The sequence below is a fragment of the Hyla sarda genome, chromosome 7 (genome assembly GCF_029499605.1).
Source record: "Hyla sarda isolate aHylSar1 chromosome 7, aHylSar1.hap1, whole genome shotgun sequence".
Classification (NCBI taxonomy): domain Eukaryota; kingdom Metazoa; phylum Chordata; class Amphibia; order Anura; family Hylidae; genus Hyla; species Hyla sarda.
Genome location: NC_079195.1, coordinates 74,012,734 through 74,026,851, shown reverse-complemented (window position 1 = coordinate 74,026,851; position 14,118 = coordinate 74,012,734). Strand labels below are relative to the sequence as shown.

The 14,118-nt window shown below is 47.0% G+C and overlaps 1 protein-coding gene across 1 annotated transcript in view; it reads left to right on the top strand.

Annotated features, from left to right (window-relative positions):
* The window catches only part of LOC130281905 (steroid 17-alpha-hydroxylase/17,20 lyase), a 48,500-nt gene that overhangs the window by 24,178 nt on the left and 10,204 nt on the right, over positions 1-14,118 (top strand). Inside the window, exons 5-7 of the mRNA XM_056529645.1 lie at positions 851-1,063; positions 4,308-4,477; positions 10,225-10,328. Of these exons, the coding sequence (XP_056385620.1) occupies positions 851-1,063; positions 4,308-4,477; positions 10,225-10,328 (487 nt within the window). The remainder of the gene's footprint in view (positions 1-850; positions 1,064-4,307; positions 4,478-10,224; positions 10,329-14,118) is intronic.

Here is a 14,118-nt window from a genome sequence, read left to right as displayed (position 1 = left end):
AGGTGTGTGTTCCACTCCTGCAACACGTGTGCCCAATCCCGCCCGCTCCCACAAACATTTTGTCACTGTTTTTAGAGATAGCCTCCTTGTACCATTTCGTTACCCCCTTGTGCTATTTCATCAGCCCCTTGTGGCATTTTAGTGGTTGGTGGGGCTGCGCAGGATTTTGCAGGACCCACTGTATGTTCTGTGGCAGCCTGGTCCGGCCCACTGAAGACTAAAAATCACCTGTTCCCGCAAGTATATATTGGGCCCTGTGTGACCCATGGCTTCCCAAACCTATTGCAGTCCTCTATCCCCACCCGCCCCCATTCCTCTACTCTACTCAGTTTGGTGCCAGTGATTCCCATGCACCTTCAGTGGCTCCCCCAGGCAGCAGTTGGTCATCCCAGACCAATAGTCATGGCTGCACTAGTTCTTCTAAATCGGTAGCCTGTGCCCCTCACCCTCCTGCCATAAACCCTGTGGTCAGCTCACCATGGTCCAAAGCTATTCCCTCTCTAACAGCCTCCACTAGATCTCCTGGTGCTGGTGGCTAGACAGATATGCCAGTTTCACAAACCGTACCTACTGCTCCGAATTTGCCCCTATAACTAAAAAAACCAGCACTGTACCTGTAATGATAGAACAGCATGGATTGCCTCAAAGTGTCCCTCCTACAAATGGTGTATAACAATGCAAAGAACACATTAGTCTTGTAGGAGGTCAAAATGTCAATTTTATTGCCAGATTAAGTCTCTTTACATCGCAGCACCATTTCCTTGTGTTCCCATTCCCAGTAATAATAGTAATAAGTGAGGGCAGGTGTTTGAGGCATCTGGTTTCTGACTCTACTTTCTTTATGTTGCAGGCGGCATTTTGCAGTGAAACGGTAAATGATCTATTGGACGCTCTTATAAAGGCCAAACTCAGCATGGAAAATAACAACAGCAACATATCCAAAGATGTAGGACTGACAGAGGATCACATCCTGATGACCGTTGGGGATATATTTGGAGCCGGAGTAGAGACCACATCTACCGTGTTGAAATGGGCACTTGTGTATTTATTACACTACCCAGAGGTAGGGGGATTATGTGGAGAGAATTTTAGAAAGTAGTAGAACTATTGATGATACTAGGAGAATCACAAGCGGTTAAACTGCAGTTACTCCTCACACTTAGAATGTATTTATCTGTTGGATAGAGTCTAGACCAGGGGTCGGCAACCCTTGGCATGCGTGCCACTCAGGGTATGTGGAGTGCTTTTGAGGGGCATGTGGGGCTCTGGGAAGAGAGGGGGCTTGTCTGGCAGAGGCGCTCACTCTGCTAATGGGGATCCGGGACTCTTGTCCTTGAGCCCCAGACGAGCGAGTGCCGCTTCTAGCTGTGTGTGCGCACGCTCACCGCTAAACCCTGCTCTGGATGTGAGCTGCAGGACCTGCGACTTCACTGAGAGTAGACCTGTGACCTCTGCCCACAGTGAAGGCACCGATGACGTCGGGAAACAGATGAGTAAAGGTGTTTGTTTTTTTAAATATTTTTTTTTAACATCCGGGCATCAGCAGGGAAGGAGAAGTAACAGGGGGGGGGGGGGGTGCAGGTGAGAGGAGGGTGTAGGTGAGAGGGGGAGTGCAGGTGAGAGGGATGGGGGTGTAGGTAAGAGGGAGTGCAGGGGAGAGGGAGGGGGTGCAGGTGAGAGGGGCGCGGGGGGGGGGGGTGATGATGTGGAGGAGCACTGGCTACCTACCCAATTACCTGCTTGGCTACTTGGCTACCTACCTTATTACATTCCTGGCTACCTATTTAGCCACCTGGCTACCTTCCTACATAGCTACTTAGTTACATAAAAACCTAATTACCTAACTACCTACTTGCTACCTACCTATCTAGCTACCCAGCTACCTACCTACATACATAGCTACCCACTTACCTACCTGGCTACCTACTTAGCTTCCTTGCTACCTACCTATGAACTTACCTCCATGTCCACTTACCTACCAATCTACCTGCATAGCTACCTACCTACCTAATTGGCTATCTACCTACCTACCTAGCTAGCTACCTATACCCAAGAAAAATTGCAGCAAGCCAAAGTATAAAGTGCAGAATTCAGTAGAGTTTATGCCATTCCAAACAGTCTTACAGAGCAGGCTTGACAAAAGCCAAGACAGGTTGCTGAAACGTAGCCTGTTCTGTAACACTGTTTGGAATGGAATAAAATCCACCAAATTCTGAACTTCTGGAGAGTGCACTGGAAAAATATAAATGGTCTGTATGATGGCGTGGTCTGTATTATGTAGGGAAGTCCTGATTCTGGGGTCTGTATTATGTAGGGAAGTCCTGATTCTGGGGTCTGTATTATGTAGGGAAGTCCTGATTCTGGGGTCTGTATTATGTAGGGAAGTCCTGATTCTGGGGTCTGTATTATGTAGGGAAGTCCTGATTCTGGGGTCTGTATTATGTAGGGAAGTCCTGATTCTGGGGTCTGTATTATGTAGGGAAGTCCTGATTCTGGGGTCTGTATTATGGTGGGTGGTGATTCTGGGGTCGGTATTATGGCGAAGTGTGATTCTGGGGTCTGTATTATGGTGGAGTCTGATTCTGGGGTCTGTATTATGGTGGGTGGTGATTCTGGGGTCTGTATTATGGTGGAGTGTGATTCTGGGGTCTGTATTATGGTGGGATCTGATTCTGGGGTCTGTATTATGGTGGGGTCTGATTCTGGGGCCTGTATTATGGTGGAGTCTGATTTTGGGGTCTGTATTATGGTGGAGTCTGATTCTGGGGTCTGTATTAAGGTGGGTGGGGATTCTGGGGTCTGTATTATGGTGGAGTGTGATTCTGGGTTCTGTATTATGATGGGATCTTATTCTGGGGTCTGTATTATGGTGGAGTCTGATTCTGGGGTCTGTATTATGGTGGGGACTGATTCTGGGGTCTGTATTATGGTGGATGGTTATTCTGGGGTCTGTATTATGGTGAAGTGTGATTCTGGGGTCTGTATTATAATAGGTTCTGTTTCTGGGGTCTGTATTATGGTGGAGTCTGATTCTGGGGTCTGTATTAAGGTGGGTGGGGATTCTGGGGTCTGTATTATGGTGGGATCTGATTCTGGGGTCTTTATTATGGTGGGGTCTGATTCTGGGGCCTGCATTATGGTGGAGTCTGATTCTGGGGTCTGTATTATGGTGGAGTGTGATTCTGGGGTCTGTATTATAACAGGTTCTGTTTCTGGGGTCTGTATTATGGTGGAGTCTGATTCTGGGGTCTGTATTAAGGTGGGTGGGGATTCTGGGGTCTGTATTATGGTGGGATCTGATTCTGGGGTCTTTATTATGGTGGGGTCTGATTCTGGGGCCTGCATTATGGTGGAGTCTGATTCTGGGGTCTGTATTATGGTGGAGTCTGATTCTGGGGTCTGTATTATAGTGGGGTCTGATTCTGGGGTCTGTATTATGGTGGAGTGTGATTCTGGGGTCTGTTTTATGGCGGAGTCTGATTCTGGGGTCTGTATTAAGGTGGGTGGGGATTTTGGGGTCTGCATTATGGTGGAGTGTGATTCTGGGGTCTGTATTATGGTGGGTGGTGATTCTGGGGTCTGTATTATGGTGGGATCTGATTCTGGGGTCTGTATTATGGTGGAGTCTGATTCTGGGGTCTGTATTATGGTGGGGACTGATTCTGGGGTCTGTATTATGGTGGGTGGTGATTCTGGGGTTTGTATTATGATGGAGTCTGATTCTAGAGTCTGTATTATGGGGGAGTCTGATTCTGGGGTCTGTATTATGGTGGAGTCTGATTCTGGGGTCTGTATTATACAGGTCTGAGTTAAACGCACAGCTTGAACAATATATAGGGACAATTCTGAAAAAAAGCCACCACCCCCACAAACCCCTCCCACAGCAAGCCACACCCACGACAAGCCACACCCAAATTACCACACACCAAGCGACATCGAAAAAAAATTGGGCACAGCACTACCAAAAGGTTGCCTACCCCTGGTCTAGACCATAAATATCTGATTGGTGGGAGTCACAAACGTGGACCACCTGCTGATCAGCTGTGTACCAGTGCCACAGCGCCCACAACACACAGGAAGCAGACAGCGCTGTACATTGTAAAGTGGCCATGCTGGGTTACTGCAGCTCAGCTCCAATTCAAAAATATATAGAAAATGTGAAAAATGTATAATATAAAAATGTATATTTCATACAATAAAAATAAAAATTTGGTGACACATTCCCTTTAATGGGGGCTGAGCTGCAGTGTTCCAATTGATTTTATGCTGTATATTCACTCATTTAAACCAACTCCTTTAAAATACAGGTGCAGAAGAAGATCCAGGAGGAGCTGGATGTGAAGGTTGGATTTGGGCGACATCCACAACTGAGTGACAGGAAAATGTTGCACTACTTGGAAGCCACCATAGCTGAAGTTCTGAGAATTCGCCCTGTCTCCCCTCTGCTCATTCCTCACGTAGCATTGAAAGATACCAGGTGGGAAGTGTTGAGAATTTTGCAGCATGGGGGGGGGGGGGGGGGGAGACATTTTAGAATACATTGAATGATTTACTCGCTGCTTTACTGGACTGCAGTGAATCTAGTTTTAAACAACAATATTGTAACTGTACGGTATTGTCAATTTTATGAATGAAGTTATGTCCTTCTGCACTAAAAGGCGTACTCCGCCCCTAGACATCTTATCCTCTATCCAAAGGATCCCTGTGATCCTCCTGCTGCACCCAGCGTTCGTTTAGAGCGTTGGGTGCCGCGCCGGAGCCTCGTGACGTCAAGGCTACACCATGCTCATGACTTCATGGCCACGCCCCCTCAATGCAAGTCTATGGAAGGGGCGTGGCTGCCATCATGCCCCCTACCATAGACTTGCATTGGGGGGTGTGGCCATGGTGTCACGAGTGGGGTGTGGCCGTGACGTCACAGGCCTCCACCCCGCATCACCAGTCATCCGGCACAGAGTGAAGTTTGCTCCTTGCACCGGATGTCTGGGGTGCCGTAGCCGAGATTGCAGGGGTCCCCAGCGGCGGGAGCCCCGCGATCAGACATCTTATCCCCTATCCTTTGGATATGAGATAAGATGTTTAGGAGCGGAGTACCCCTTTAACAACTAACAGAACAGTTTGGATTTATCTTGTAGTATCATCAATGATGATTAAGTGATGTCCACATTATGGCCCTCTTATATCACAACAGTGACAAAGATAGTAAAGAATGACTCAAAGAATACTATTGTGCCAAGAACCAAAATCTCAGGTGCCTGGGGTCGCAACACTTCTCCACTTTGATGCCCTGCCTGGTACCCACTTTAGACAAGGAGAGCTCAGCTTCCACTGATAATCCTTCTAAAATCCTGTGCTTACTCCTAGCAAATCCACTGAACATGTGCCATACATAATCTGCATCAATGGCGCAGGCGTGGGATTTCAGCAGAGCACAGCGCTTTTCAAGAAGACTACCTCACTTATATAACATTGTTATTTGCCAATGAAAACATAGTAACATAGTAACATAGTTCATAAGGTTGAAAAAAGACCAGAGTCCATCAAGTTCAACCTATATCCCTAATGAGTCCCTACTGAGTTGATCCAGAGGAAGGCAAAAAAAAATCTATAAATCTAGTATTCATAACCAGCAATGTTCTTTCTCTCCAAAAATGCATCTAGACCCCTTTTGAACTCTTTTACAGAGTTCACCATGACCACCTCCTCAGGCAGAGAATTCCACAGTCTCACTGCTCTTACAGAAAAGAACCCCCGTCTGTGCTGGTGTAGAAACCTTCTTTCCTCTAGACATAGAGGATGCTCCTTTGTTATAGATACAGTCCTGGGTATAAATAGATTATGGGAGAGATCTCTGTACTTCCCCCTGATATATTTATACATAGTTATTAGGTCGCCCCTAAACCTTCTTTTTCTAAACTTAATAACCCCAATTCTGATAATCTTTCTGGGTACTGTAGTCCTCCCATTCCCCGTATTACTCTGGTTGCCCGTCTTTGAACCCTCTCCAGCTCCACTATATCTTTCTTGCACGCTGGTGCCCAGTACTGTACTCAGTATTCTATGTGTGGTCTGACTAGTGATTTGTACATTAGTAGAATTATTTCCTTGTCGTGGGCATCTATGCCCCTATTGATGCACCCCATCATTTTATTAGCCTTGGCAGCAGCTGTCCGACACTGGATACAACTAGAGATGAGCAAATCGAATCTGACGAACCCAAATTCATTACGAATTTCAGGAAAAATTAGATTCTGATCGAATACGAACTTCGCCGCAATTCGATCGCACGAATCGCTTTATTAAACTCCATTTTCCTGCGTTCTAGGCTGTTTTAGACATAAGATGGCGGCTCCATATGTCAGTACATGGGGAAGGGCACCATGGGAGGGCGGGAAGCTGGCGCGAGAATCATGGTAGGTGGGCTGACCCTGAATCACATGTGAGATGCAGCCTATCAGTGTTCCTGACCCCTGTGATGTAACAGCCCTATATAATCGGCGGCCATCTTCCCTCTGGTCATATCTCCTATGCATGAGATAGGGAAAGGAGGTGACTGCACGTTCTTGTGCTGATCGCATACAACGGCGTTATACAGCATCCGACCGCTACGAGTAGCGGTGACATCAGCATTAGGGAAAGATACAAGGCACAGTGTTGCTGCAGTTCTGACCGAGAACGATTCTAGAAAAACCTTGCATTCTCCTTACTCAATATAGCAGGCAGAGAGGTGCTGCATAGCAGTCACCTGCGTCATAGATCTCACAGCTGTTTTACCTGTATGGAGCATCTAATCTCCTCTTTTTTCAGCCCAATTGAGTTTTTTCTGTTGCTCCACAAATCTGATTCTCACAATTGTGTGACAGAGTGCAATTTAGGGTTTAATCCATGTAAAATAAAAAATTCTGTGGTGCTGCCCAGTTGGGTCCTGCTGCTGTTCAGAAATAAGTCATATTAGTGTGGACTTTAGTGCCTTTTTACCATTTTTCACCTGTTACTCTGTCTCTGTGCTAAATTCAGTGTTATACCACACGTTATACACCTGCCGGTGTATGAAAGAAAAAAAAAAAAGGTTTTCCTGAGTAGAAATACGCTTAACAGTGGCCTTATCATTGCAAAGGGCCTAAATACAAGCAAGTAGCGTACCATATACTACCTTTTTTCTGTCTCTGTGCTAAATTGAGTGTTATACCACACGTTATATACCTGCCGGTGTATTAAAGAAAAAAAAAGTTTTCCTGAGTAGAAATACGCTTAACAGTGGCCTTATGATTGCAAAGGGCCTACATACAAGCAAATAGCGTACCATATACTACCTTTTTTTCTGTCTCTGTGCTAAATTCAGTGTTATTCCACACATTAGTATACACAGGCTGGTGTATTAAAAAAAAAAAAAAAGCGTTTTTTTCTGCGTAGAAATACGCTTAACAGTGCGCTCATCATTGCAAAGGGCATACATAGAACAAAGGAGTGTACTATTTAGTAAGTGTTATTCTGTCTAGGGCCTATATACTTTGAAAGGACAGCCATAAGTAATAGCCTGCTGCTGTTCTATACCCTCATAAACGCACTAAGTATGTCAGGCAGGGAAGTGCCAGGACGTGCACAGAGAAGGGGCAGAGGCCTACATTCGTCAGGCAGAGTTGGCAGCAGACTTGGGGCGAGTGGCAGCAGGAGTCGCAACAATAGGCCTGAGCTCCCGTTAACATCGAGTGGTCGTGTCGTCGACCCATCTCTCCTCGTCAATTGGTTTGCACACTCATCCCCATCATCACAAGCGACATCTGACAACCCCAGTCAAGAGTCGGTGGGTTCCTCAGACATAACCCTCAGTTGGCATGGCCCGGGAGCAGTCCCCGTAATCCCATTGCCTTTGTCCTATGCTGTTCCCTCTCCCAAAGAAGTATCTCATGCTTTGGGTTCAGCTCCACTATTTAGTGAGGACGATGTAATAGAGGACAGTCAGCAGCTAATGGGCAGCCAAGAATGTGAGGAGACATGCGTCGCTTGCTCCGCAAGGCGGCCAAGTAGTGATGCGGAGAGTGACGTGGGAGGCGGTGTTTCAATTGTTCAGGATCCTGAGGCAGACACTGTTGTGGAACACGAGGAGGACATCAGTGACGTGCACACATCTTTTGATGATGATGAAACCGATCGCAATTGGGAGCCGGGTGCAGAAGCCGGGGCTTCATCACCATCAGGAGAAGAGATTTGCTCTTTGTCTATGAGGCAGCAAGGCTGTAGCACGGTTGGCAATCAGCGTGGTGGTGGCAGTAGTGGAAATTCAGGAGCCAAACGTGCCAGGGGGAGACCACCTGCTTCGCGGCAAGCTACCATTCTGGGAGGTAGTGGAACAGGGGTTCCTGGAGACGGCGCCAATAGCAGTCAAATAGTGCGGACTGCGGGTGGGAAAATCAGCTACTCTGCGGTGTGGCAGTTCTTCATAAAGAATCTGGAGGACCTTAGCGTAGTCACATGCAAAATCTGTTGGCAGAAAGTGAAGCGTGGCCAGGGTCCCAATCTCGGCACCACGGCCCTGCGTCAACACATGATTCCCCACCATAAAGCGGCCTGGGATAACCGTGGCTCCGATCTAGTGGTCCAGCCTGCCGCATCACCCAGTGGCCATCCGCTCCCTCAGTCATCCAGCCAAGGCTCCACCACCTCAGCCGAAGGGAGCATTGTGTCAAACCCTCCTTCTTGCGATCCTGCTTCCTCCGCTCTTAGTCAGCCATTCCGCCAACAATCGATAGGCGAAGCCATGTCCAAGAGACAACAGTATGCGCCCACTCATCCAACGGCGCAGAAGTTGAATGTGCTCCTGTCCAAGTTGCTGGTGTTGCAGTCCCTCCCTTTCCAACTGGTGGACTCTGCAGCTTTCAGGGAATTGATGGCTTGTGCCGAGCCGAGGTGGAGAGTCCCAAGCCGTCATTTCTTTGCGAAGAAGGCAGTACCAGCCCTGCATAAGTTTGTACAAGAGAAGGTGGGCCAGTCCTTCAGCCTGTCGGTGTGTTCAATAGTGCACGGCAGCACCGACTTGTGGAGCTGTAACTACAGTCAGGGACAATACATGTCTTTTACTACCCACTGGGTAAACGTTGTTCCTGCACCAGTTGTTCCTGCACCTGCACGAAGGAAGGTATGTACCTGTTTATTTTTTTACTGCCGGCAGTATGGGGGACAATTTTCCTATTCCGGCGTTCTCCATTAAACCCTGGCCCTGGCTGGTCTTTCTCCAGTGACCAAGCCTCATACAAAGTCACTCAGATGACTTCATTTACCATATTGTTATTGCTGTTATACTGAACACTGAAAGTGATCCACAAACACTCGCTCACTTGATCTTTGTTCTGTATAGGGGGTCTCAAGTGTAAGGCTGCGTTCACACGTGTGTATTTTCTGTTGCAGATCTGCTGTGGATTTGCTTTAGGAGATTTAACTGCCCATTAAAGTCAATGGACTGGAAAGTCTGCAGCAGCAAATCTGCAGTAGATCTTCAGCAAAAATACGCAGGTGTGAACTTACCCTAAGGGCTCCTTCACACGAGTGGATTTTCTGCTACAGATCTGCTGCAGATTTGCTTCAGCAGATTTTTCTGCCCATTAAAGTCAATGGGCAGCAAAATCTGCTGAAGCAAATCTGAAGCAGATCTGCAGCAGAAAATCCACTTGTGTGAATGAGCCCTAAGACTGGGTTCACATGCCAGAATTTCTGCACGGAATTCTACATAGAATTCTGAATGAATTTATAGGCAATTCACTTTAATGAGATTCTGCTGTCCTGTTCCTATAGCAGAATTTCTGCTGCAGAAGTTCAGCTGGATGAATTCCAATGAAGTGAATGGGGAATTAATTTCTGCGTCATGCCCCCTCCATTCATGTCTATGGGAGGGGGCGTCATGCCCCCTCCCATAGACATGAATGGAGGGGGCATGGCATGACGTCACTAGGGGGTGTGACATCACGTCCCCGTCTCGGAAGCAGCGCCTGGCACAGAATGCCTGGGTCTGCACTGAGATCGTGCGGATCCCCAGCTGCGGGACCCCTGCGATCATACATCTTATCCCTTACTCCTTTAATGTAGAATTTTCCTGCAGAATTTCCTGCAAAAATGTTGCCTTCAGAAGCTTCAGACAAGAAAGGGAAGGTGTCTCTAATAAAGGGCCATTGAGTGTATACTTACTTTATTGTATCGTGCGTTCCATTAATGTTTTCCTTTGTTTCATAGCATTGGAGAATACACCATTCCTAAAGAAGCCCGAGTGGTGGTAAACCTGTGGTCCCTGCATCATGACGAGAAGGAATGGGTGAACCCTGGAGACTTTAATCCAGGTTTGTGGAGAATTTTTGGAATCTTTGTGAACACCCATTTATTTCAGTATGAGATTTTTTTTATTTATTGCGGTGTCCCGGTACCGCATTCTATGCGGTACCTATATGTCTGTGGGTCCCCATAGCCAGAGTCCCTAGAACGTAGCGGTCCACATTATATAGTCTGCCCTTGTCACCTCTATTCCATATAGTAAATCAGTAGTTTACTCAAGGTTTATGTAAATATAGTGATATACATGTAAATAAATGGTTAATTACCTGCGGGTAGTGTACCAGGACCTGTGGGTCACATGACTAGGTGAACTCTATGGTATTTCTGCTTTAGGACCTTTGGAGGTCCTTATGACGTATGCAATCCCATCATACTGTGTAACAGTGAATGACAGGTATTCGGACCAATCAGATTCACCCGCCCCCTGCCCATATAAGGGAGCGGCGGCCATTGTTCTCTCTCTTGTTCCTGGGCTGGCAAACGAGAAGGATCTGCAGCGCAGCTATTATCGCAGTGAGTTAGGCCTGAGCCTTGTGGCAACGGCTGAATCTATTCAAAATCGTGAGTGTAATCAATCCCAAGCACTCTGCAGGATCACCGGACCTTATCTATCCCCTAAATCCGGACGGATCTGCAATAATTACCCTAAATTCAGAGACTTGTAAAATTAATCAAGGTCCGCAACAACTGTCAGTCACTGAGCAATATAGAGACTGTTTATATAAGACTGTCACTGTGCATTGGATTTACCTCAAGCGCTTAAGTAAAGTTATTGAAGTTCAAGTTCAACTTCCTTGTGGACCTTCAGTCATTTCATGCACCTATCGTTACTGGGAAGGGCGGCGATAGGCCGGAGAATTACCTCAGCATACCAGCCCTCAGCCTGGCGTCACGAACTATCGGGTTAATATTAACCCCTCATATACCGAAACAACATCCCCACTACTATACACCCCCCAAGGGCTACCACATTATAATATGAGTTCACATGAAAGACCATCTGCAGAGGAAACAATTGTAACCAGTCAGATAAAATCTGATATGAATATCAGGAAAAATCAATGGGTAATGGTGGCTGTGTAGCCATAGATACACACATTACAAGTAGTAATCCTCTCCTATCAGTTATATCAGCCTCATTATCCATGTCTTTATGACAGTCTTAATTAAATACAGAACATTATCAGTTCATCAGTGTCTATGCTAAGTGCTTAGTTTTTAGCATTCTGAAACAGTATAGCTTAAAGTGGTGAGCTACAACCATAAAACTGGGAGACATCCTCAGACTGCTGGGTTAAAGGTCGACCCCGAAGTGGGAGCCGGCAAACGTGTGCTCATAAAGGCAATGTGTACATTCTTGTGATCTGAAAGTAAATGTGAGTGCTTTCCATGGTGTATTAAAAGAGATAAAGCACAATATAAAAGGAAGGCATGAAAGCCGCTAAACCCAACGAGTTGTGTAACAACATACAGTGGTCCCTCAACATACGATGGTAATCCGTTCCAAACGGACCATCGTTTGTTGAAAACATCGTATGTTGAGGGATCCGTGCAATGTAAAGTATAGGACAGTGGTCTACAACCTGCGGACCTCCAGATGTTGCAAAACTACAACACCCAGCATGCCCGGACAGCCGTTGGCTGTCCGGGAATGCTGGGTGTTGTAGTTTTGCAACATCTGGAGGTCCGCAGGTTGTAGACTACTGTGAGAGAAAGTTGTACTCACCTGTCCCCGCCGCTCCGGACAATCACCACTGCCCGGGATGTCGCCGTCCATTGCTGTCGCCGCGTCTCCGAGGTGTCCCCGACGCTCCGGTAAGGCCTCTGCTTCCCCGGCATCCGCGCTCTCCGTCGCCGCCATCACGTCGTTACGCATGCCGCTCCTATTGGATGACGGGACGGCGTGCGCAGCGATGTGATGACGACGATGGAGAGCGCCGACGATGCAGGGGATCCCGAAGAGGACACGCCGGAGCCCTGAGGACAGGTAAGTGATTGTCAGCGGACCACACGGGGCACCGTAAAGGGCTATCCGGCAGCAGCTGAAGCAGTCAGCGCTGCCGGATAGCCGTTTATGCGATGGCCCCGACATACAAAAGCATCGTATGTTGATGCTGCCTCGCATGTATCGTATGTTGAGGCCATCGCATGTTGAAATGATCGTATGTCGGGGCCATCGTAGGTCGAGGGGTCACTGTATACAACAATGGCAAAAGCATATAGAAATCAAGATCCCCCTCCGGCTATTGTAACAACGAGGATCGGTAAGGCTTCAGACAGGACGAGGTGCACGAGGTGCAGGATAAACTCAAGGAAAGACCAGGTACAATCCAATAAGTAGTTTATTCCCAGATTGCAAAGCATTTCACTGCAATTCCGCAGCTTCATCAGGCAGAAGAAGCTGCGGAATTGCAGTGACACTTGTTGCATTCTGGGAATAAACTACCTATTGGATTTTACCTGGTCTTTCCTTGAGTTTATCCTGCGCCTCGCGGAGCCGGTGTCCTGTCTGAAGCCTTACCGATCCTTTCTTGTGATGGCCTCTTTAACCTAGTTTGTATCACCGGTCTCCAGTGCCTTAGTTGTATCAACTGGGATTTCTAGCCTACCATAAGTTCTGGGTATTTCTGAGTATTAAGAGACATACAAGGTAAAGGCCTCCCATGATACAGCTTTACTTCTAAATCCCTATGTTGGTGGAGGTTGTATCCTGAATATAGATGTTTTTAGCTGGCCATAGACATTTACCTAGTTTTTTCCTGAGATATGATGGTGTGGTAGCCCTTGGGGGGTATAGTATAGTTGGGGTGTTGCTTCAGAATATAAGGGGTTAATTTAACCCCTGTCACTCGTGACGCCAGAGTGAGGGTTAATACGCTGAGGTAAATCTTCGGCCTATCGCCACCCTTCCCAGAAACGATAGTGCGTGCTTAAATGAATGAAGGTCCACAATGGAGATGAACTTGCATAAACTTTACTGAAGTACTTGCGGTACATCCAATTAACAGCAACAGTCTTAGTATTACAGTATCTATATAGCACAGCAGTGATTGACAGATGCTGATGACCACTGACTTATCCAAAGAGTTATTAGATTTAGGATTTTTGCAGAGATCCGTCTGGATTTAGGGGAATATTTAGGTCTGGTGATCTTGCTGAGGTAATAGGGATTGAAGTAACTCACAGTTTTTAGAGATGACCGTTGCCGCAAGGCTTAGGCCTGGTTACTACTGATGACAGCTGCGCAGATCCGTCCTCATCAGCAGCGCAGGAACAAGAGGGCGATTAATGGCTGCCGCTCCCTTATATGGGCAGGGCCGTTTTGGATTGGTCCGTGTCAGCTGTCACTCACAGTTACAAGGCATGGTGGGTGAACACGTCACGGGGACCTTCAAAGGTCCGTAAGCAAAACCATAGAGTTTCTACCTGATCACATGACCCGCAGGTTCTGCTAGGCTCCGTACAGGTAAATAACCAAATATATACAGTTTCTATATCTATAGCTATATAAATATCAAATAGAATTACTATAGATCTACTGACTAAGTGAGAGGTGACAATGGGAAGACTAGACAAGAGGGACCCCGACGTCCTAGGGACTATGGCTATGGGGACCTCTATACAGGTAGCGTATAGGATACCGTACCGGGACACCACAATGGTTTCTGAAGCTGGAAGAACTTTTAATGGGGCCTGACACCACCATAGATGAACAAAAGGTGCAGTGTAGTGCAGTTCAACTACAGACTTTAAGTGCAGATTTGATGCGCAGGATTTGAAGCTGTGTTCAGTCATTTA